General features: G+C 40.5%; 2 protein-coding genes across 5 annotated transcripts in view; both read right to left on the bottom strand.

Moving 5' to 3' along the window:
- The window catches only part of LOC141779629 (E3 ubiquitin-protein ligase RNF19A-like), a 30554-nt gene extending 19967 nt beyond the window's left edge, over positions 1–10587 (bottom strand). Inside the window, exon 1 of the mRNA XM_074654526.1 lies at positions 10363–10587. The gene's annotated coding sequence lies outside the window, so the exon portion shown is untranslated. The remainder of the gene's footprint in view (positions 1–10362) is intronic.
- Positions 10588–15349: 4762 nt separating this feature from the next.
- LOC141779625 (polyadenylate-binding protein 1A) lies at positions 15350–24482 on the bottom strand. Of its 4 annotated transcripts, none has more exons than XM_074654521.1 (15): positions 23625–24482; positions 22073–22266; positions 21775–21890; positions 21103–21242; positions 20876–20970; positions 20594–20731; positions 19200–19295; positions 18783–19055; positions 18521–18611; positions 18204–18326; positions 17947–18089; positions 17228–17312; positions 16956–17086; positions 16657–16747; positions 15350–15714 (listed from the first exon to the last, which is right to left on the bottom strand). In XM_074654521.1, the coding sequence occupies exons 1-14, from the start codon at positions 23815–23817 to the stop codon at positions 16658–16660; spliced, it is 1908 nt and encodes a 635-aa protein (XP_074510622.1). In that variant the 5' UTR covers positions 23818–24482; the 3' UTR covers positions 15350–15714; position 16657. The 4 variants fall into 4 exon arrangements, with proteins under 4 accessions (XP_074510622.1, XP_074510620.1, XP_074510621.1 ...); XM_074654519.1 differs by having other exon boundaries at positions 18521–18626; positions 23625–24468; XM_074654520.1 differs by having other exon boundaries at positions 18521–18626; positions 21112–21242; positions 23625–24458.
- Positions 24483–25606: the final 1124 nt, after the last annotated feature.

Here is a 25606-nt window from a genome sequence, read left to right as displayed (position 1 = left end):
AAAGCTCAAGGCCGGAGCCGGGAGCCACCTTTAACCCGGGCCTTTCCAAGCCGAGAGCCAGTTGTGCGCTCTGTGGCGCTCTAGCTCTGACCCACCAAGTTGAATCCCCCGCAGAGCAGACTGCGCGGACCCCACCGGCTGAGAAATGCACGAATATTTTCGGTTCATTATTGGGCTTACCCGAATACTTCAAAGCTTCAACCGTCGACCACATATGACCACATTTAACTATGTTTATGTGGTCGAAATCATCAGTGGAACTCAGGCCAAATGGGTTTTCTGATAGCCAGATAGTCTATATGAAGAAAACAAAAAAGAAAGAATAGTCGAATCTTCGTATTGAACAGCCAAATCCGAGTTGAATCAAAATTCTGACTCGGGCACAGCCCTAGTGGGCTTTTAAGAACAAACGTTTAACAGAAAATGTTGTCAAGTTGTTTGTCAAGACATTTTTTAAACAAAGCACTGACATGCAAACCAAGTAAGGAAAGCCGCAAAAGAACACTATAGAAATCCAGTGGAAAACCCATTCAGCTTTTTCCTTCAGGGTGTTGTGCGTTCGTCCACAAGCAATGCTGCAGTCCAGTAGCACTGCTGTCGAGTGCATTGTACTGTGAGAGAGGTATAGGGGTACAGCGTGTAGTAAACAGAGTGTGAAAGGCTAATAGTTTTCATTCAACCGTGAAAAGATGATTGCAGGTCAGGTTCTTTATTGCGACCTTGATGTCTGTCACAAGGCTACCACCGCATCTAAATCAGCCAAGGAGTGACTGGCCGGGCTTATCGCTGCTGAGCAGATAGCTGTGTGTAAGAGTGTGTGATGAGAGGACTGATGATGCAGGTAGACTAGCACAGCGGTCTCATCTGAAGACCCTGGCTAGGTCCCACTCACAAAATGAAACACCTATGTCAGCTCATTGGCTGCAGGCTGTGGTCAGCAATAAAGGCTTTTCTCATGGAGTGTGCCGATTTAAGTACATTAACACAATCCAAATCTACCCAGTGTGCCTGGAACTGGAAGAGAGAGCACAAAGGGGCAGGGAGAGGGGGGAAATTAATAATAAAGGAAAAGGTAAACAAGAAAAATTAGAGAGAATAACACATAAAAAGAACGCAAAAAACGATTAGGAGAGATGAAGAATGACGGAGGGAGAGGAAATGGGCAAAAAGATGCTGTGAGGAACAAAATCCTGTGATCTGGCAGCTTTCCACACGGTGCATTTCCCCTCAGAGATTAAGTGACATGTCTAAAGGAGAAGGCAGCAAAAATGTGAAAAAGAAGAATGGACAGAAAGACAATGGAAAGAAAACTCAATAATTTAACATTCCCCAGGCCTCTTAAACAAGAGATTATGGTTTGTCACTCATAAGTATTGGCTCACTAATGAAGCTGTGAGCTAAGGACGAAATAACATACTTTTAGGGCTTATAAACAAACGCTTTGCTGAAAAGAGGTGAGTAGGTCTTGAGGGAATGCTTGGGATCAGTTTTCATTGGACATGTTTTGACAGATTTGAGAAATATTGACGCTGAGATCAAGGCTCTGTAATTGTTCATTTTATTTGGACCTCTGCGGGGAGCAGCCTGACAGCAGGTGATAGAATGTAAAAGTTAGGGGTATAACGGTACACAGAAGTCATGGTTCGATTTTTCAGGACCGATACCTATTATTAGTTATAAAGGATATTGATAACCGATATTAGGGATGTTAATAATTAACCGTTTAACCGTTAACCGACAAGCTGATGCGTACTATTGTGAAAAGCATTAAAACAGGCTGCAAAACATTCCACTAATAATATAATAGTACTACAGTATATGTCTTTTAATCTGAGCGCATTATAAACACTGAAAAGGAAAATATGAAGAAAAGCAAAGCCCAGAAGCTAATATTCAAAACATGCCGTTCACCCATTTGCACACAGTTAAGAATGCATGTGAACATGTACAATAAAGACAGTATTCAAGTGTGTAACACACACCCTCTACTTTGCTTACTGACGCAACCAACAAATATCAATACGGAGTTTGTTTACAACCAAAACCAATGCAAGACAAAGCACCCACATTTGACAAGCTGTACTTTGCCGTTGTAAACAACTGTCCAAAACCAATTAGGGAAAACCACATGAGGTTTTATGGAGCAAAACATTTGCGTCGTGGAAAAACAGTAAAATTCTTGATGTCATAGGTGAGATCACAATCGCCCTGTAAAAAGCCCTCTGTTAATTGTCTTACTTTTCAGTAATCTTCGGTAATCACTAATACAAAGACAGCTTCTTACACTGACGCGATTAAGACCTAGGTACAAATGAGCAATAAAGAAAAATGTAAATGCTATTGCAGTGACAGTTTCTGTGTGCATGCACAAGAGCAACAAACTGAGAAAGCAGATAGAAGGACGAGAGCTGGTCGACGTGCCAGAGGTTTCCTTTGGGACAGAGTTCATTGGGCATACCAGAGAAAGAACAGATCCAGTACTGACCTCAGCTGACCTGCTGCAGCCTGGGAGAGTACAACTCTCACTAAACAAGCTGAGAACCATGGTACACAACCATGGTTTTCCCCTATAACAAATATCTCTCGATTCACCTCCATGAATATGGAAGACATATTCAGCACAAGGTCAAATAAAAAAGAGGATACAGCCTCAAGCAACTTGAAGTGTAATCCAAGCCACAGATCAAATTTTTTTTATATAAAATAGCTTACAAAATATTTCTAATTTCAGAGATTTAATATTTTGTAAGGTTGGGACGATACACCTATCTCCTGATTTGATACTATCACGATACTTGGGTGCCGATTCGATATGTATTGCAATTTTTAAGTATTGCAATTCTACAAGTATTGCCATTGGATATTATGAGTTATTGCGATTTTTGGAGTGAAAGAAGTGAAAGAGTCGCAATGAGTGAAATGGTCCTCTCAAAGACAGACTCATACACACAAAAAGCAAACCAGCTAAACAAACAATAAGTTAGAGGACCTTTTTAAGTTCCCACTGAGTTCTTCTCCAACCATGTTGACACGCTGGTTAAACATAAGCCTGGTTAGGCCAGCTCTAAACTAAAGGGAAATTCCAAAGGGGAAACCTCTCCAGATCCAATTCTAGTCTTTTCCTAGGCCAAGGAAGGTAAATCAGCACCTTTCGGTGGTCCAACAGCAAGGAGAGAACGTCATTCCATTCAGTAGATAATTAGACCATCTATTTTACCAGTGCCGAATTTCCACTGCATGGTATGGCTCGGCTTGATTCTGTATTATATACACAACACAATGTGTTCTTTTAAGCTGGGCATACACTGTAAGATTGTTATTTACCACTTTGGATTTAAAATGTGTGGGTGCAGGTTCAATCCACGTGGACCACCCGACGTTTTCTGCTTTCAAGTTTCAGCTTGCTGCGGTTTGTTTTGGTTGGCGGATACGGAACGGATATGACGTCAGGTTACTCAGACTATAACAATAAAAGCGCTCATTTCCTTTTACCTCCGCATAGATTAAAATGAAGGAAATATGTCGATTCTGGCATTAAAAAATGTATTTCAAAATCGTAAAGAAAAAAAAAACTTGCGATACATAGGTGAACTGTTTTTTTTCCCCACCCCTAGTAGATGTACAGGTATACAGACAGAGAGACACCAGTGATGGCAGACTAGGAATGAGACAGGCATGCAGACAAATGTGAACAGTGAAAAATGCAGCAGCTGAGCCAGTGTATTTGGCCAGTCAGTATCGCTCCAACTGCATTCCTGGCCTGTCTGTCTCCTGTGTAATGCTGCCTCTATGCACATTCCTGGGCTTCTCAGGGGGCTGGGGACAGTCAATGCATTAGTGGGGGGCTTCCACTGCATCATGACACAGAGCAACCTCCTGGCAGGCACGCTGAGCAGCTATTGACTGATGTGGGATGAAAGTCAAACAGTGTCCCTCCCGTTTGACCGAAGTGTGGAGCAAGCTGAAAAACTGGGGGTGTGGTCAGTGGCTGCGTTTAAATGACAGGTTTTAGTGTGTTCACAGAAGGTATTCAAAACATACAGTATCTCCCTCTGTTGCAGGGAGTACAAATTACACACAGTAGACAGTGGAAAGAGAAATATAAGCCTGTTGGTCATGCATTGTGTTTTGACCTTACAAGAGACGAAAGATTGGTGCAAACAACAACCACAACAGCAGTGTGAACAGGGAAGGTATTGTTGAATGTACAAAGAGAGGCAAGGCATGCCGACAGGGAGAAGAACAGGAAAAGTTTCCAACCCCAACAAAGCCAGTACAGTCTCCAGCTGCCCCCCCCCCCACCACCCTCCCACCCTCCTCCCAGACTTCCCCTCTTTCCTCCCACACTTCACTCAAGTGGGGAGGAAATGAGGTAAGCATCCTGGCATTTGAGCTCAGCTGAGAGAGCTAAAAGCTCGGGGAAAGGGTGTGAAATAGAAAGGAATGGACTGGTAAATTGGGAGCATGTGATGTATTTCCCCTGGTAACGCTGAAGAAAAAGACACAGTAACCACCCCCTCAATATCTCTGGTTATATTAGTAGTATCTATTAAAAAAATCGATTCACCTATGTATCGCAATATTTTTTAAGATTTTGAAATAGATTTTTTGATGCCAGAATCGATATATTTGATTCATTTGAGTCTATGTGGAGGTAGAAGGAAGTTACCGCTTTTACTGTTGTAGTCTGAGTAACGTGACGTCATATCTGTTCTGTATCCGTCAACCTAAACAAACCGCAGCTGGCTGAAACGTCAAAGCAGAAAACAGCGGAGGGTCTGTGTGGATACGACCGGCACCCTCACATTTTAAATCCAGCGTGATAAACACTACACATACAGTAAAGTACGGAAACACATTGGGTTTCACACATAGCAGGAAAAGCAGAACTAGACATCATGGCTAAAGCTGCATGCTAACTCTGTCATGGTCAGGAAACGTTATCGTATTACAGTAACGTGCGGTCAAGTCGGCCGTCCCTCTCATCTCCGTGGTCAAATGGGCCGACGCTACAACTGTAGAGCACCTATATACTGACATTTATGTTAAATGCATTCGAACGGCCCCGATGGAGCTGTCCATGGACGTATAAAGAGAACGGAGCTAACAGGAGAGCTAGCGACGGACTTGGAGAAGTTAGAGGAAATATACAGTACATGTGTGACTACGTTTGGTTTTCAAAATAAGGTTTTAACAAAGGAAACTGTATATACAAAATACATGTATGAAATAAGATTGATTGGATTATATTCTCCAGAATATACTGTAAGCCGATAGAGGTCCGTTAACTGGTACAGATTTTACCTTGCCATTAATACTGCCGTAACCACCCCTTCAATATCTCTGGTTATATTAGTAGTAACTATGTATTGTGTCCTCATTTTCTTAAAGACTACTTACTCATTTTCACTCCTGCCTTTTATTTGCACAGGCCTCTTGAATAGGATGCTATGGTTGGTGTTTGTTCAGCCTGAAAGATAACATTTACACTGGTGGCCTGATATACACATTAGGTGTTTTCAGACCAAACAGTTCTGAGGACTCACTGAGAGGAACTGACCACAGGGGAGCTCCCCTGACAACTACATACCTTCAAGGGCCTTTTTCTGTTTGCGTTCACACTGTCTATAGGAACGCTAAAGTGACGTAAGCCGGCCGGTGCCGCACACACACATCTTCAGCTGGGAGATCGGCGAGCAACTAGTTTGCTACGTTTCACAATCTCGCTTAGCTTTTTAGTATTATAAGTAAGGGATAATCTACATCGAGCCGGTCATTGTTGTGAAAGAAACCCCCAGCAATGACCCGCTAGCTGTACATTATCCCGCTTATTACACGGTTACTTACTAAAGAAATCAATAATTTGACACAAAAACGGTCCGCCAGAGTCCGACATCAGAACTGCACCCATAGCAACGGTTTGTTATACATAGCAACGGTCTGCTATAAAGAAATAGAAGACCGTAGAACGTTGTGATTGACCAATCAGAATCGGGTACTCAACAAAGCCGTGTAATAAGAATAAATGAAAAACTCAGTTACGTGCCACAATTATATAAAGGCAAGCAAAACAGCTGTCACGAAAGTACCGTTTGCAATTTCAGTACGAATTGGCTCAGTGGATGTGCCATGGGGTGTGACGCCAAGGACGGGGCGTGACACCAAGGAAAGGGCAAGGAAGGGGCGTGTCAGGGTGCGTCAGGGCCTTAATGGGTGCAAGGCTTAGCAGTCCATTGCAAATTTAAATAAGCAGCAAAGGACAGCCCGTGAAAGAGGCAGGTTGTAGCACCAAATGCTGGCAAAGATGTGAGATCACTGTACTGAGTTACTGAGTACTTCTGCATTGCAGTTCAGATGACATCCTTTTTGGGAGGAGTTGAGAGATGACTTGACAAAATCTATGAATTTACACTCAACAAACTACCAACCGCCTGAGGAGTTGGTCTGACTGATCAAACCACCGTCCTACTTCAATGCATCAAATATCTATATATGCGATGAAGCTCAATGAGATAGACGCCTGATCATCCGAGATGCAAAACAAAATCAATGAGAGCACCCTGATATGGCCAGGCCACCACCACCTAGCCTTGCAGCTGTGTTTACCATAGAGCAAGAGAGGGAGGTCACACACGTGTCCTGACAAACACACAGAGAACACAGGCCAGGTCGACATGCTGGGCTAATGACCTTTCTTTGGAAGAACACACAGGTCTGGACAACATGCTGCTAAGCCCAGGGAGGCCTCTGACACCCAAACACTGATGACTGTGAAGAGCTGCCTTTAACACTCATAAAAACCCTATAAATGTGGACAAAATACACTTGGAGTGCTGTTTTCGTAGTGTTAAGGCCTTGTCTTTTAGAAACAATTTGGGGGAAAAAACACCACAGCATTTTATTAAGTTTTTAAAGGCAGTGTTTTAAACACACAGCTCCCGGTACCGGGTTTATCGGGTGAAAGAGGTTAAAATATAGTTAACTAAACTTTTTCACACTTTACCAAATACAAATGTGCTAACAGACATCTGTAGAACATGATATTAGTTCATTTAGAAAACATCTGAGAACATGATTACACAAATAAGCTACTGATAAAAGCAAATAATTTCAATTGGGAAGTAAAATAATCAAAATAAATGATATAAAAAAGCAGCAACTCTGCTCTGCTGTCGTATAAAGTGTAAAAGTGTGTGAGAGTGGATTACTTAAAATACAATTATTTTTTAAATTCATTTTTAAATGCTTTAAAAACAGTGTGTAAATAATATTTTGCCAGTAGAATCCAATTGTTTTATAAGATATATCAGTATTTGTGGTCATGTTCTCAGTCTCAAACAACTTAACCATGTCATGTGAGATGCTACTTAAGTGCACTTAAGGAACAAATATTACTGGGACTACTACAGAAACTTGCAGATGAACATTTAATATCCAGGGATTCACATTATAAACCCCTCACTATCCCAGTAACAATTCGGCCACAATCTAGCACATTGACCATACACGGTCCAGGACAGTACATGTGCACATGTGTACGTGTTCGGGATGCCCACCTCCACCTCATTTTGAGCAAGGAAAAACCCTGTTTAACAATTTGGATATATCACTGTGATAACATTGTCAGCTGAATAGCCCAACACTAAAAATGTATAGACCCTATTTCTATAGTATGGACTCAAGTGTATTTAAAAGGCCTCAGATCCTAAAAATAGCTAAACTTTACATCCTTGGCTAAATGACTATGAGAGAAATGCACTTTGGTGTTTGATGTTATTCAGGCTCAGTTCTCGACACATCCCAACAGTATTTGGACTGAGCTGTGGTTCCCACAGTAAAGAGAGCCCAGAGGATGACAGCTTGTGGCTGCGTAATTCTTCTGAATTTTTCCACCACCAGTAAACGACAATGACGCGGGGGCAAATGCAGTGTTCAGTCTTTCTTGAGCCAAGAATGATAAGTCAAGCAGAATAAGTACACTGGGTGGCAGCTGGAGATTTCCACTCTGCTGTACAGTATGTATTTGGGGTGGAAAAAAATATATATTCACCTATGTATCGCAATTTTTTTTACAATTTTGAAAACGATTTTTTAATTCCAAAATCGATATATTTGCTTTATTTAAGTCTATGCGAAGGTAGAAGGAAGTTACCGCTTATATTGTTTTAGTCTGAGTAACGTGACATCATATCCATCAACCAAAATAAACAGCAGTTGGTCGCAACGAGAAAGTAAGAAACGGTGGAGGGTCTGTGTGGATACGACCTGCACCCTCACATGTTAAATCCAAAGTGGTAAACACTACACATCCAGTAAAGTATGGAAACACTTTGGGTTTCACACATTGCAGGAAAAGCAGAGCTAGACATCACGGCTAAAGCTGCATGCTAACTCTGTCATGGACAGGAAATGTTATTGTATTGCGGTTACGTGCGGTCAAGCCAGCAGTCACTCTCATCTCCGTGGTCAAATCGGCCGACGCTACAACTGTAGAGCACCCATATACTGACATTTATGTTAAATGCATTCAAATAGCCCCGATGGAGCTGACCATGGATGTATAAAGAGAACGGCGCTGACGGGAGAACCAAAGACCAACTTGGAGAAGTTAGAGGAAGCATACAAATGTGACTACGTCTGGTTTTCAAAAATAAGGTGTTAACAAAGGGAACTGTATATACAAAATACATATAAATAAGATTGATTGGATTATATTCAACAGAAGTGTACAAATTACATGTCCCTTATAAATTAAATAGAAGATACCACTAATTTGTGAGGGAAATGTCTTTATTCTTAGATTTTTGGGTTGCTGGAAAAAATTTAATAAATAATGTCTGACAATGACTGATATATTTGACTTCAGGACATCTCTGACTACATACATGCTGAAAATCAAACATTTTTACTGTGTTAATTTAGATATTTTCCAAAGTAAAAGTCCCTAGAAGTGTATGATTCAACTTTTTTCCGATGGTCTAGTGTTAAAAAAGTTAACAAAAATTGCAATAAATCGTATTATCGAAAAGCAATATTTGTAGAATCGCAATACATATCGAATCGGCACCCAAGTATTGTGATAGTATCGAATCGGGAGATAGGTGTATCGTCCCAGCCCTAATATGTATACACATTCACTACATTGACAGGGTTCAACTCCATACTGAATAAGAGGCGCTTTTTCACTTTTGTTCCAAGTTTGAGCTGCTTAATGGAACAAGAACTGTAGCTTCATTTGTCCTAAGCATACAAATATCCAAGTCATATCATTTATATATCAGGATACTTAACAGGATGACTCAAGGACCATAGAATAGTTCTTCTCCTGTTAAAGATCTGCTGATATCAGTTACTAAGTCATATCCTTAGTGCAAGTTACATGTCTAATCTTCATTACTTCAAAGCTGCTAATCCATATTTACATTTTGTGTGCTTTTTTTTTTTATCTAAACTGAGTTGTGGTCTCCATCTTAGCATGTATTACAAGAAGCATCAAAGGTCATGACAAAGTCATCTGAAAAAAATCCCTAAATACAGAAGAATAAAACATGCACAGCAGACTGTCTCTATTTTTCACCAATAAAATGAGGGAGAAGCATCAAGCACTTACACTTGAGACATTTCTCTAATCTCACACAGATCACATTTTTTGAGTTCCGTGTTGAAAAGTTGAATTAGTCAACGTGATTGAAATTTCATATTGACATTGCAGAGATTCAGGCTTTTGGTTTTAAAACACCAGCTAATCATCCCCATCATGATCTTGGGAAATAAAATACACATACAGTATAAGAACGATGATAAACCATGCGATATCATCCCATGAATACATTTTGATCATTGTTTTCTCAATGTCAATAACGACATTATGGCATCTATCACAACTTTTCCTCTTTTGCTGCTTTCTGCTTTTTATCTTGTCATGGCAGTCATTAAGTTGAGCACACTGCTGCAGTACTTGGCGTTGGTTAAAAACAACTCTTTAATCAACTACAAAGGCTAGAAATCATCATACATCTGTAAGCAGCTGTTATGACTTCACTTGAGAAGTCATTACAATGCCAACAGTTGGCGTTGCCTTCCTTGTGTTGGACTTCTCAGTAACATTAGACTGATAGCTAGCTTATAGCTAGATACTTCATTGTGTTTAATGTCAGTTTACGTCACCTCACTAATTACCACCATCTGGTACACGTGTCCCGAAAGAAAATAGGACACATGACGTTAGCAGAAATATAGCTATGAGCCACTAGAGATGTTGCCTTAATGACGATAAGCAGCCAGCTAACTAACAGTGACCAAACACAGCGAGCTATGTTAGCATGTGGCTAGCGAGGTTAGCTAGAAGCGATGAGAACATACCGTCTGTTGCTGCTGACACTTGTTCCGCAGACAGCACCGGAGACGAAGGGAAACAGTCTGCCGTCCAAACACGGTTTCTAGTTGATTAGTCAGTGGTCCCGGTGCAGTGCCGTGAATGACTTCCTCACTGCTACTAGCACTTTATTCTCCTCTTGTCTTCGGTCCCACCTCTATCCGCTCCGCTCAGAGTCAACGACAACAGCTCCCACAGAGGGAGCTCTGTTGTTCGCTGCTCTCGTTCTAGCTCACAAATTCAAATCGTATCGCGAGATTTTGGCCAGAGTTTCACAGGCCTCTCTACTCTGGTGTAGGTTATAACACCACACTTTGGCTTCTGTAACAGTTTTTACAAGAGAGATGATATGTAATCTGTGAAAAAATAATTACTAGTGTTATAATAATAATAATAATAATAATAATAATAATAATAATAATAATAATAATAATAAAAATAAAAATAAAAATAAAAATAAAAATAAAAATAATGATTATAATAATAATAATAATAATAATACTTTTAATAAAACCACCAAACCTGAAGATTATCACTAAAATTTAAATAAAAAGCCATTCATAAATTGTATTGTAAAAATAATAATAAATACACTAATAATAATAATAATAATAATGTATTTGATAAAACCACCAAACCTGAAGATTATCACTAAAATTGAAATAAAAAGCCCCTCATAAATCCCATTAATAAATTATATTATAAAAAATTAAATTATTATTATTGTTATTATTATTATTAATAATAATAATAATAATAATAATAATAATAATAACAATAATAATAATACATTTAATAAAAACCACCAAACCTGAGGAATATCAATCTACTCTTCCCAAATACTTACACACTTACCAACCAGCTGTGGGTAGTTTTTTATTTTTCATTTCCTATATTTATTTTCTGTTGGGTATACTTTTTTACTTATCAAACAAAATCTTTTACATTTAGTAAAAATATAAGGCCAATATTAATAATATATATAATATAAGGCATAAAAGGCTTGATGTCTTCTTCAAGCTGGGGGGCTTCAAACACTTAAAAATCAAACCGCCATCATAAATAAAATATTTTAAAAATACTGGCATTTATTAGGGCCTTTTAATTATTATTTATATATCTATATCTGTATTTTTCTATTTATCTATCTATCTGTCTATCTATCCATCTATTTATTTATTAATTTATGATGGCGGTTTGATTTTATGGCTGTTTAACCAGCTGCTATGGACAGAGAAGTGTTTGAAGCCCCCCAGATTGAAGAAGACATCAAGCCTTATATGCCTTATATAGGCCTTATATTATTACTAAATGTCAACGATTTTAATTAATTAGTAAGATATGTATACCCAACAGACTATAAATATAGGAAATTTATAGGAGAAACTACCCACAGCTGATTGGTAAGTGTGTGCCCATAGCAACTGGTTAATAAGCCATATAATCAAACCGCCATCAAAAATAAATATAATAATGAATAAATAAATAGAAAGACCTCCATAAATAACATTAATAAATTATATTATAACAAAAATAATAATAATCATCATCATCTTTAATAAATTGCAAAGTGAGTTGATTCACCAAGCATGAGGAATTGTGTTGTGGATTAAAACAAATATGGTGAATATATTAAAATCGAGCACTAAACTCACTCAGATCTCATAAATTACTTTCCTTACAGTTGATTGACTGTGAGACAGGGCAGCTCCAGACAGATAAATCTAATCCGAGCTACAGAGGATTACACGATAGCTCTCTGTGTGTTTATAATTATTTAAAGGGACACAAGAGGAAGTGACGAATGAGCTGGTGGAATTTCACAGCTCTGATTATTACTGCCATTCACAGACATGTTAGAAACACTGTTTACTCGTAGCAAGGATTCCTTACAGCCTAATTAGGGAGGAAAGCCGACCAAAACAAGTAACAGCCGGAACCACTGTGGAAATCATGTGATAGCAAGAATCTAGGGTAAGCTGGGGGTTCTTTTTCAAATAGTTGCATCCTGTGGTTACCAAAGTGTGAATGTACACAACTCCAAATCCTACACTACACAGGACCTTACAATCAGGCTACCTAGAAGCTCCATCCACGCAAGTATTACACCTAAAAAGCATGAAAACCAGCACAAAGACTCCTCTGAGAACAGAGGCTGAATACAGCACTGATGGTGCGTTATATGAACCTATCAACCGTGGAAAGATGAAAGATATTTACTCAAAATCCTCCCTTTGTGAACTATAAACAGAAATGAACAAACATCACGAGAGTCAAAGCTGGATAATCTTATGAAATGGTATCAGGTCGGTACTCAGTCTCGGCCGATACCCAAAGCCCAGGTATTACGATTGGTATCGGGACTGAAAACGTTGGATCGGTGCATCCCTAGACATTTTAGGCGAAAAAAAAAGAAGAAAAAAAGAAAAAGAAAATCACATTTCTTGTCCCTGATTCAGTCGACAGCATGCCACGTTTCCCACAAATATGAGAAGAATCAGCAGTTAATTTGTTCATGCAGGCCTGCTCCCTCATCCTCTTGACACACTTTGTCAGTTCCCAGACCCAGTACAAAGTCCACCCCTGCTCTGGTTGGAAGGATCATCTCTGTTCAAAGGAAGGAAGATGTGATGAAATGGCATTTTCACCACTATTAACATATACGACGGTGTACTACTTTAACTGCATTAAAGTAAACAATATTGTCATAGAAGGAAAAACTGTAGAGGTTGTTACAGAGATACAATAAACAGATGACAGCCACAGATGTAAACAGCGGGCAGAGGACACATGCCAGCTGAGGGGTGCAGTGCCATTCCTGACGGTACGGACTGGGCAAGGCTCCCACACTGCAATATACATAGCTAGCTGATTATTATTAGTCCTATTTGTATTACTATTATAGCTGTTGAGCTATCATTGTGGTTGCTGTGCATCTCTCTCTCTTTCTCTGTCAACCCAACCGGTCGAGGCAGATGGCCGCCCACCCAGTCAGTGTCGTACCCGTTGTACCCCAATAATATGACGAGATGAGTAGGGCTGTGTTATTGGCTAGAATCTGGCGATACGATACGTATCACGATACAGGGTTACGATTCAATACATTGCATTTCTTTTTAATTTAGAAAAAGAACACACCGCCATATGCATAAAATCTGAGTAAAAAGTGTACTTTTTTTATGCAATCAGGAGAGTGGGATCTGCATTTATCACAGTCCCTGTAACATCCAACATCACAGCACTACTTTGAGAAGGCTCATACACTGAGAGGATGCATCTCTTTGCAAATTAAAGTATTGACTGAGTTAATCTTTGCATGTAAACTATTAATTAAAAATTAATAGTGTTACTGAGAATCCATATTGATATTTTCTTTTACCCCTAGCGATGAGTGACATCTCTTTTCACCCTCCTTGGTTCTGCCCAAAGTTTATACCTGTTAAAGGGGAGTTTTTTCTTGCCACTGTTGCACCAAGAGCATGATCATTGGGGGATCTCTTGTTGGGTCTATTAATCATAGAGTCCGGTCTAGACCTGCTCTATATGAAAAGCATCTTGAGATAAATTCTGTTATGATTTGACGCTATATAATAAATTTAAGTAAAACACAAATTTCTTTTAAAGAATAAAATGTCGTTCCCCAATTCTTTGGTTCTAATTTGGAATAAAGTGTCACAAAAAATCAATTATGCATTACTGTGCATAATTGCACAGTCTGCAATGTGGGTATAATCCAAGTGAAAGAGATAGAAATAGAAAGATCACTGATCCTCAGTCCTTCTATATTGTTGTCAAAGTGGCACTAGAAATCCGGCTTTAATGGCTGAGCTGCTGCCGCTCAGTCACTTATTTATTCAAAGCTGTCCTACTTTCTGTGAGTATCATCTATGTAGATCAGAGCTGCACACAATGTAGACATTTTACCATGGTGAATTATCTGTCCACAGTAGGCATTTAATAATACAACAGCATATGAACTTCTTATTGTATATTGTACAGTACACTGGAGCATGTCTATTCCAAGAAAACAAGTCCAGAGCTGTAAATGTCACAGATGCACCAAGACAACTGGTCAAAGAAAGTACAGATTTCAAACTCACAATCAGGTGGATGGGTGTTTCTGCGACTACGGTCACTTTTGGGCAAAAAACAAGATGGTAACGCTTAAAACCAAGATGGCGACAGGCAAAAACCAAGATGGCAACACTTAAAACCAAGATGGCGACGGGCAAAAAACAAAATGGAGACAGCTTAAAACCAAGATGCTGATGGCCGAGAACGACGATGAAGACGTGCAAAATTCCCGAACTCAAGGCTTCAAAACGGTAGTCCACAAAACGTCACGATAACTACGTCCACTTCTTATATGCAGTCTACGGGGATGTCGGCTCCCCCAAAAGCTAAGCCAAAATGGAGTATGCATTTTGAACGTCAACATTACAGCAAATCATGTTCATTTAATTGTGGAAAGCCAAATTTGTGATCAATATTTGATTAATTATGGAGCCCTAATTGAGACCATTTGTGTGACATGATGATAAAGTGATGTTTGGACCCATAGAATACTTCATAAATGTATTAAATCACATTTAGTAATATTCTTTTAAGTCAAGATGGGTAATAACACTGTAAATATTATCAATCATTGCAAATTTTAACATAAATCCAAAATGTCATTGCTGTGACTTGCAGAAACGCCCACATATACCAAAATTCCAAGGAAATGCTTGTGATCTGCTGAATCACACTGGATGACAGCGACACCTGGTGGACGACAACAGTACTGACCTTCATGCTTTGAGATAGAAACTAATCAGGAAATCATTCCCAATGACCACAGTTCCATGTAAAACATCTGACAAAGACTGTTCCATCAAACATGCAATAATCAAATGGTGTCGCTATCTGTGTACTAAGTATTACTGTTTACGGGTATTAAAGTCCATGGGGACAATGACAGAAACGGACACAGAATTTGAATGAGAATTTATTACAGCCATTCACAATACAAATCTCCTTTCATAATGCTCAGCAACCACCCTTCCTAAACATGGCTGATATTCTGAGCACTGACACGGTAAAATGACATAAAACAGAGGAATGCATTCAAATTTATTATCTCAATTTTTTTTTCTATTTTACTATTTTTTTTTTCAACAAATTTTTATTTATGATCAAGGTCTAGTCAAACCATCACTAGACCCGGCAGATTTAGTTGTTTTATTCTTTTTTTAAGAAATAATTTATCATTTTGCGATGTTTTCAGAGTTTTAGGTTTTTCAATGTTTAATATTTTTTTCTCTTTTTCCATCGGTGAAGCAGGTTTCAAAAAGCACGATCTGTAAGACAAAAGAAAGAATGAATATCGATGCTTACTAGGGCTGTGTATTGGCAAGAATCTGGCGATACAATACATATGATACAGGTGTAACGATTCAATATATTGCGATATATTGTGATACTGTAAACAGGGAGATATATTGTGATTTTTTTCTAATTTAATGTTAGGAAAACTGTCATAGTATAAAGAACACACCACCATATGTATAAAATCGGGAGTAAAAAAAAACACCATTGTGTGAAATGGATGCTATGGAGACTAACATCATAGCATATGAATACAATTGGACCCACACGAGTTTCAGCTTTACGGTGATACCGTATGTAAATCTATGTAATTCAAGACTATTTAGGGACCCCATTATGCAGAAATATTAAAATACACCATTTTAGAATAGGCATTTGTACGGCATTCAAGGTTTTTGCCCAAAACTGCATGTGATTATCATGAAGTGGGCATGTCTGTAAAGGGGAGACTCGTGGGTACCCATAGAACCCATTTTCATTCACATATCTTGAGGTCAGAGGTCAAGACACCCCTTTGAAAATGGCCATGTTTTCCTCGCCAAAATGTTGGGTAATTTGGAGCGTTATTTAAACTCCTTGACAACATGCAAGTATGACAGGGTAGCAACAGATTCTTTAGGTTTTCTAGTTTCATATGATATCAGTATCTTCACTCTAGCTTGAAAACTGAGCCCGTTACAACCTCCGAAAGAAAGAAAAGTGTCTGGCAGGCCGTAGGATTTTTAAGAGGTTGATTAAAAACCGATAGTGTTTTGGAGAATCAATCGCAAAACATAATATTGCGATACTCATGTGTATCAATATTTTCTTACACCCCTAATGCTCACACTGTAGTTCATTTACTTATGACATCTAATTTTGTTTCATCTGAGTAATCTAATACTTATATCAAAAATAAAAATCCCCACACTCACCTTAGACGCTGGGAACACCAGCAGGTGTGGTAGACTTCTGAGCAGCCTCCTTGGCCTGGTGGGCCTGAAGCACAGCAACAGCCTCATCCACCTAAAAAAAAACAACACAAAACACTTGCATATGAAGCATTACCATTGAACTCATTCAAGCAGCAAGTTACAGCACGATCAGTTAATCCATGGACCAGGCTAATGTAAATTTAGAGGAACAAGGAAGTTTTTTTTAAACGGAAAAAGGAGGAAATAATGACGGCCAACAGGTTCCAGATATCTATCTAACAGATTAGCCATTAACTGACCTTTGAGCGCAGCGACTCGGGTGACTCAAGCATGTGGAGGAGTTCGGAGTTGTCGATCTCCAGCAGCATACCGGTGATCTTGCCTGCCAGGCTGGGGTGCATGCTCTGGATCAGGGGGAACAGACGCTCACCTGAAGGAAGAAGAACGGTCGTCAACAACTATTTTAAGGTTATGAAACAGACTTAATGTGTCAAATAACTTCTACTGGTTTCCCAGAACAGTTCTGCTCATGTTAGTTCCTCGTGAACCTCTGAGCAGATTATGTACTAACCCAGCATCTGCTTCTGTTCCTGAGGAGGAGCAGCAGCCAGCATGGAGGACGTCAGGGGCTCTTGTCCTTGGACATGGACAGCAGGCTAAGGAAGGAAAAAAGATTTGAGTGCAGGGACAAATTCTAGCCAACTGTAAAAATGACTGACTGCACAGCTATCACTGTGTCATTATCACAATCAATTTCTATACAGAATGAATGACTGAAAGGCGAGTGCTGGGTGTTGTGAAGACTGTACTGTTTCAGACTAAATTATGCTTATTGACAGGGGTAATGATTCATCTACTACATCGATGTATCGATTTATATTCCTTCGATCCAACTACATCGATAGGTACTCTGCAAGTTGTCCTTCAAGGGGGACGTATATCAATTTAAAATTGTTTTGCAACGTAAATAATCTATTGTATCGATACTAAGAATTTGCACCTTGTATTTAAGCCCGACAAACGTTATATGAATGTATTTTTTAGCACTTTTAATAGTAAAGAACTGTTAAACGTTACTCCGGTTCACTCTCCCTTTGTATGACGTCATCGACATGCTCCAGTAGCGCATCTCAGAAAGACGACAACAAAACGAAGCATGGCTGATGGCGAGGAAGAGCCCGACGAGCGAGGGGTTTTCAAGCCACGTTGGAGACATTTAGGCTTTCGCAAAAAGGGAGGTGTCCTTGATAAGAAATTGCTCGCTACCATGAAAGTCAAATGAATACATACCTGCTGCATGGGGACCTGTGGCTGGGAGGTCATGTGCTGCTGGGGGTTGCGCACACCAGCTGCATATTTGTACTGGGGCATGGCGCGCACTGGGGCGGCTGTGGCTGAAGCACCGGTAGGGCGTTGGCTGAGGGCCTGGGTGGCTGAGGTGAGGAAGGTGAAAGGGGCACTTCATCAAAACTGCATCGGTGATTAACAGGCAGCGACAGAGGAACAAGATATAGCAGATTCTGTGTTCTGAAAGCTGAAATACTTACGCATACGCTGGGAAGCCATCATGCGTGGGACCTGCGTGTTGGGGGTGGCGGTGGGACGGATGGTGTTGAAGGTCTGGGGCCTGGGGGCTGATGGGCGCATGGCGTTGGGCATGTTTTGGAAGTCTGAAGGAAGAGGAAACAACATTAAAAATCCACAATGAAGCAGTTAGAATTCAGTTCTGAAGAGTGCTTAATTTGTGATTAATTGCGATTACCTACGGACAACCATGAGATTAATCCCGATTAAATATTTTAATCAATTGACTGCCCTAGTTAAAATCACATGGAATCAGGTGAAATACGATGTTTCTACTTACGTTGAGGACGCACTCCTTGAGTGGCCCAACGGGGGCTGGGGCGGAGCTGGGCCAGCTGGTTGGCGGAATAGTATGCAGCACGGTTCTGGGCCTGAGTGGGACGAAGCTAAAGATTTAGCATTACATAGACTCTCCACGGTATTGAAACATCATCATTATTATTATCATCCAACAGAAGTGGTGGCAACGAAATAATCAAACATGATAAGCTGTATGTCATGTATACTCAACGCAAATTGGCCGGGGAGGATGGGAGACTCACCTGAGGTATAGCGGCCATGAAATAGCCTGAGGGTGGGGCAGGCTGATATGGGTTGAGGACCGGGTTGGGCACAGCGCGGACTGTGGCCATCCTCTGCATGTACTGGTTGGTGAGATGGGCTTGACGCTCCTCCTTGCGCTGGGCCAGGGCCACATACAGTGGTTTTGTAGCAACAATGCGCCCATTCATCTCCGTTACAGCTTTAGTGGCCTCCTCTGGGGAAGAGAAGCAAACGAAGCCAAAGCCTTTGCTGCGGCCACCCTCCATCATCACCTATGGGGGAAGAAACCGATAAGCATACATTCTGATAAATTATCATCTTGTTAATCACCATAAAATTGCATTAAAATCTCAACAACTGAACTCAATCTGTAACCAAGCCATGAAACATTAGAAATCAAAGAGTGAAGCTTTTACCTTAGCACTTGTAATGGTTCCGAATGGAGAGAATTCTTTACGCAGGCGCTCGTCATCTAGGCCATCATCCAGGTTTTTCACATACAGATTGACACCCTGGTAAATGGACAATGACATTGTCATGTTTTGTAACAAACCAAAGTTACACATGAAGAATGAGTCAAATCAGCTCTTATGCTGTGTTCAGACTAAGAGCAAGGCGAATTTTCACCACGCTTTACTCGCGTGACTTGGGCCGCCGGTATTATTTGTGTTTATTCACACTAGATGCGCCAGAGAGGAAAAGGAGCTCGTCTCCATAGATACCAACAACTTGTCTTTCCATTTCCACCATCAACCATGGAAGTCCCATGTATGTCCGAAAAACAAAACATTGTCATGTCTGGGTTCATAACATCACCCGTCGGCAAGCTGCCATTGCATTGACTGTATCTTACAAGCCACACGTCGCTACTGCAGTATGAACCCAAAATAAAACAGATTGTGCTGGGATTTAATTGCAATAAACACATCGAAAGGATGCCGAAATAACTACATATTAATACCGATTTGTAAAAAGTCTGAATTCATGCTTTGTCAGGTTGTCCGCAAGAGGACAAGCAAACAACTTTTAAAATGCTTGCTTTCTGAATGGAGTTTGGATCGATCAGTGCCAGGCTATGCAGCTGCTCCATAAACACTCAAAGTAACGTCATCTAGAAATAAATACGGCAGCGACGTTGTTGTTTCTACCATAGACAGTCCGTGGTTTATACACATACATTTATACACAGAGTTTCGTCCGGTCTCTGTACAGATATGATGGACTATCGTAGACAGATACAAGATTCAACGTCTGTGATGACAGGAGGAGAATCTCAAGGCGATTGGCATTCGCGACACAGCGTCATGCAAATTTCTTGCTCGAGTTGTAATACTTCAACTCCCGCAAATACGCAAATTCCGCGCTCTCGTCATTCGCGTCGCAAAGTTGTGTCCATTCGCTTCTTTGCATTGACTTTGTATGTAACCATGCCGCGCGAAAAAAGTTCACTTCAATCTTGGCGTGAAAACGCCAAGATTGAAGTGAACTTTTTTCTTAGTTTAGTTTTTCTTAGTTTAGTTTATTAGTCTTGTAGAGCCAGCCACGATTGTATCCGGAAACAAACTAGCTGAAATGAGGTTTTGGATGGCAGCAAAATCCGCCGCCAATGGAGCTACAATCCTCACCGCTATTCGTAATTTGAACTACGGGGCCCAAGATATACCCCCTAATGGAGCAACTTGACACTAAGTTAAGGGGAGGGGGGTATCAAGGCTCAGAATGCATTTTATTTGTGAAGGGGGCGTGTTCAAGCTAACACCCTGTCATGTGCTCTATGAAATTGCTATGAAAGAGTAGACGGTCAACAAACCTGGTATCTGGTCATGCGATCCTGTTTCATCTGCTCAAATTTACGCTTGAGCTCATTCTGGCGCTCCCCTTTCTTCTGTGCGCGGCCCACATACACCTGTCTGCCATTCATTTCTTTACCATTCATGTCGTCGACAGCCTGCAATGAAATAAGCAACAGACAACTGAAACAGACGGCATGTTTGTGTTGACTCAAAGCCATCAGCAGAAGTACAAGAGACAAGATAAGATACATATTATGGGGCAATGTCCCCTAAGAAAAGAACCAGGAACTGGTATTAACCTTCTGTGCATCTTCGTGTCTCTCGAAGCTGACGAAGCCGAATCCCTTGGATTTGCCACTCTCATCGGTCATAACCCGGATACTGAGTGCAGGCCCTACAGAATTACAACAGCTATCAATACATATTCAAAAGTATTCCAAATCACACAGGTAACCTGCTGTCAACGGTTGTTAACGGCATGCTGTTAACTGCATGTTTTGTTTTTGGAATTTTATAAATGTCTTACCGTATTTACCAAACAACTCTTTAAGCTTCTCGTCATCCATGTCCTCCCCAAAGTTCTTGATGTAGACGTTGGTAAACTCCCTGGCACGTGCCCCGAGCTCAGCTTCCCTCTCTTTACGGGACTTGAAGCGTCCAACAAATCTGTTGGTCAAATAATGTAAAATATTGGAACAAATCACACATACCAAGACAAGACATTCCCTAACTCTTTAACTACTGTGATATTCCAATAAATTTGCATTGCATTGTGGGATATTTATGCCGCCGTAGTGTCCAGCGTTGCATACTGTAATATTTCACAAGAAGTAGTATGCAATTTGTGTACTATTGGGGTCATACTAAAGTTTCGGATGTACTAAAATATCTCACATACTGTACTAAATAGCATGCTAGTGTGTCATTTTGAACGCAACCATTGATAAGGACTGGAATGTTCCCTACTTATAGTACTGTAAGATGGTCAAAACTCTGCCCAGCTCTCTGGGAGTTTTGTTATTCCTCAAATTGGTTGTATGAAAACAGAAAGTACATTAGGCGTGACTGGGGATGTGTTTGTGGACAAGATGCAGTTAAACACAAACTTTGATTAGATATAAAAAATTTAAAAAAAACACATGTTAATCCGACTCCCCCAAAATATTATTTGTACGAGTGTAATTGTAGTCCCACTTACACTTTTCTGTCATTGAGCAACATGCCATTCATTTTCTCAATGGCCCGCTCAGCAGCCTCGTGGGTCTCAAAGTGCACAAAGCCGTAACCCTTTGAGCCATTTTCATCACAAACAACCTTGGAGAGGGGAGATTTGAGCATGTCAAAACAATCCCAAACACCATGCATTTAAAAACACGTCAGACACAAACAATCCTCTTCAATCTGGTGCAATCTTTAGTCATGCAAACTATCGGTCTGTATGTAAAACACTCAAACGCAAAAACAGAGGCCGACAAAATCAATGCTGCCCCGCCTACCTTGCAGGAAAGGATGTTTCCAAAAGCAGAGAAGGTGTCGTAGAGGGCCTTGTTATCAATGGACTTGTCCAGGTTCTTGATGAAGATGTTGCCCACTCCACTCTTCCTCAGTGAGGGATCACGCTGGGACCACATGATGCGGAGGGGCCTGCCTTTGATCACATCAAAGTTCATGGTGTCCAGGGCTCGCTCAGCTGAAAACAAGACCCAATATGTTAAGACTTCTGAGGACACTAGGTTCATATGCAGGGTTGGAAATTAACTTTTTGGTGCACCTGCCAATGTGTCTGGTGGATTCTAAAATCTAGCAGCCCCTCAATAGACTACCATTGTTTTTTTGGGCTTGTTTTCCTGAAAAGTCGCTTACAAATATTGGTAGTCGCGGGTTGCATTTCTTTGGGCTTGTTTCTATAGTGTAGTTGCTTATTTGGGCTTGCTCCTGTCTCTCTCCTCTACACCAATCAAGTTTGTCCTGTTGCAAGATCCGTACACAACCCCAGCAACCGCCACCACTCAGTGGTGTTGTTGTTGTTGTTGTTGTGGTGGTGGTGAGACAAATCTTTGGGGGGTTAATGGAGTTAAGCTAACAATGCCAGGTACTAAGTCAGCGAAATATGGCAAAAAAAGTACAACCAAAACTGGAAAAAAGAGTGGATTTAAAGATTAAAAAGGTAGATTCGAAGGCAGTTTGCCATTTTTCTAAGTGTGATATACGAGTACATCATGCTGATCTGGTTCAACATGTTAGCACTGAAAACCATAAAAGAAGCGCAGCACCGTTCTCTTTAATGTGGCCTACCGACATTGGATTCACTGTCTGCAAAAATTAAATTAAATGTTCAACTTCTTTAAGTATAGTTGACGAGAAAAATGTGAAGTTACAGGCAAAAAATTTGTGCAAAAATTAAATAAAATCTTCTACTACTTTAAGTTTAGTTTACAAGAAGTTACAAGCTAAAAGACGATGCAAAAATGAAAAGAAATGCATGCAATCCAAAATAAATTCATACGAAGTGATCAAGTGGCCACCTCTCTCTCTCATAGTGTGGTAGGTAGGTACAGTATGGTCGCTTGTTCTGGGCTTTTTGGGGGGGAGTTGCTTCTTTAGGGCTTCTTTCTACAGATCATGTTGCTTGTTTCTCTTGCAGGATCTGGCAACACTGCTTTCAGGAAGTGACGACGTAAATTACTGCTCAGTGAGAAAAAGATACATACTGCTGTTTATTTACACAAAAGTATGTGGAACGATAGTACACATATTGAGTATGTAGTGCACAGTATAAGATCTCGGAGGAAGCCTAGGTTCATATGTCTGATATGCCTGCTGCAAGAGCTTCACTACAGCTATAGAAATAAATAAAACAGATGCATGACATGTTCAGTACATAATCTAAAATTGTGCTGACTGAAACACACATTATGCTGCTCAATGCAGCAGAGATGCAGGGACATGACAAGTAATGGTTACAGTACACGATCAAAATGGAGTCAGATGGTACCATCCCACTAGCACCAGCACTACTTGCTATACATCACGTTATGGTGAACTTACCATCAGCTGGCTGCTGGAAGTTGACATAGGCATAGCCAAGGGACCGGCGGGTGATCATGTCTCTGCAGACCCTGATGGACAGGATGGGCCCGGCCGGGCTGAACTTCTCGTAGAGCATGGCCTCGGTCACGTCTGGGTGCAGGTCTCCCACATAGAGGGAAGCCATCGGGTAGCTGGGCGCGCTGGGATTCATGACTGCGTGTTCTCAGGCTATACGACAACTGTATTAATTATATTAGCTCGGTATAGTATTTGACAACCGTCAGCCAATAAAAGCCTCTTGTATGAAGAGGTCTCAGTCTCTTTAATAATCAAGAGCGCAGACACATGTACTGGCTAGCTTAGCAGTTAGCAACATGGGCTAATTAATGTTAGCTTGATTAGCAAGATGTCGGAGCGAGGCCTATAACCGATGAGGCTCGCAGGCTGCACCGTTTTGACTCAGTGAGCTAAATAACTGGTAGGAAACGAAACAAATATGCTCGTTTACTCGAATGACAAAGCCCTTAAAGGGAGAGATAAGTGGTTAACAATATAACAGGCTGGCGGTGTATACCCACGCTTTGCACAATGAGGCTAACTGCTTGGTTGCTAACAGGTCTCCTTCTTCTTCTTCAGCGTCTCTTCTTGTTCGCGTTGTAAATGAAATCCTGCTTCACCGATTTTTATTTTTCTTATAAAAATATGTCTGCGTGTGCTCTCTAGCTTTTGGTTTGTTTCATAATAATACAACGTGTGCCGAGACTAGCTCCGGAGCACACCCTACGCAGACGGATTACGGGAATGAAAGGAAGGTCGGTGGAGGTTGTTTCGCGATTCTACTCTACGAGACCACGGTGCGCTCACCGGGTCGTGTCTAGAAGGGAACCAGCAAACTGGGGGGGGAACTCTCGCGAGATTGTTAATGTTAGTCGTTGATCTCGAATTAGATAAGGTTTGGCATCGACACCTCGAATGGTTACATTTAGATATTGATCTCGAGTAGTTAAGGTTAGGCATTGACCCCCGAATAATTAAGTTTAGGATTGGTCTATCGGCAACGAGTCTCGCGAGAGTTTGTGCACGTTTTATGCCGGTCGATTTCAGATCAGATTCTGCAGTTTGCGGGTTACCTTCTGGGGTTGACGCCACACATCTCGCGATATTTCCCGATTGATTTGACTACCCGATGCAGTCATGTTTCCCTGAGACAGCGAAAGTGATGCTGTGACCTCACCATGAAGCAGAACTATCCATATAAGAATTAGCTACATATCTAGGAATTAATATCATACGATAACTCTCATCTTCTAGAAAAAAAGATACATTAGCTTGCTGGTTAATATATATATATATAAAAATGTCCCCTAACTGGAGAGTAAATAAGGGAATTTGTTTTTATACAAAATTAAAGGGGGACATTTAGAGTTCTGTTTTAAGACACTGTCTGAAATAATGGCATTTCTCGGCAATCTAGGAATTAATATCATACAATAACTCTCATCTTTTAGGAAAAAAAATACATTAGCTTGGTGGTCAATATATACAGTATATATATATATATATAAATGTCCCCTAACTGGAAAGTAAATAAGGGAATTTGTTTCCATACAAAATGAAAGGGGGATATTTAGAGTTGTGTTTTAAGACACTGTCTGAAATAAGGGCATTTCTCGGCAGCTGCATCAAGTCTGTCGAATATCCTCCCCATTTATTTATCAATTGGTGTCTCCAGCACATATTTTGGACTGTTTTTGGCTCACCTTAGCTGAAATAAACAAAAGTGGATGCAGTTTTTGAAGTTTACGGATACTAAAAGGTGTTACCTATGTGATCTAGGGTTACTTTATGGACAATGAAAGAGTTCACCTGCAGAAATGTTGCGAGACCAATCACACCAGGGACATTGTTTTCCAGTGTGGCCTAAATATTCCTAAATGTTGCAGAAAACTGATTTTATGACTCCTGATGATTTCAAAAGATCCCTTAAAAAATAAAGAGGG

This window comes from Sebastes fasciatus, chromosome 12 (genome assembly GCF_043250625.1).
Source record: "Sebastes fasciatus isolate fSebFas1 chromosome 12, fSebFas1.pri, whole genome shotgun sequence".
Taxonomy (NCBI): Eukaryota; Metazoa; Chordata; class Actinopteri; order Perciformes; family Sebastidae; genus Sebastes; species Sebastes fasciatus.
This window is presented reverse-complemented; position numbering and strand designations above follow the sequence as displayed.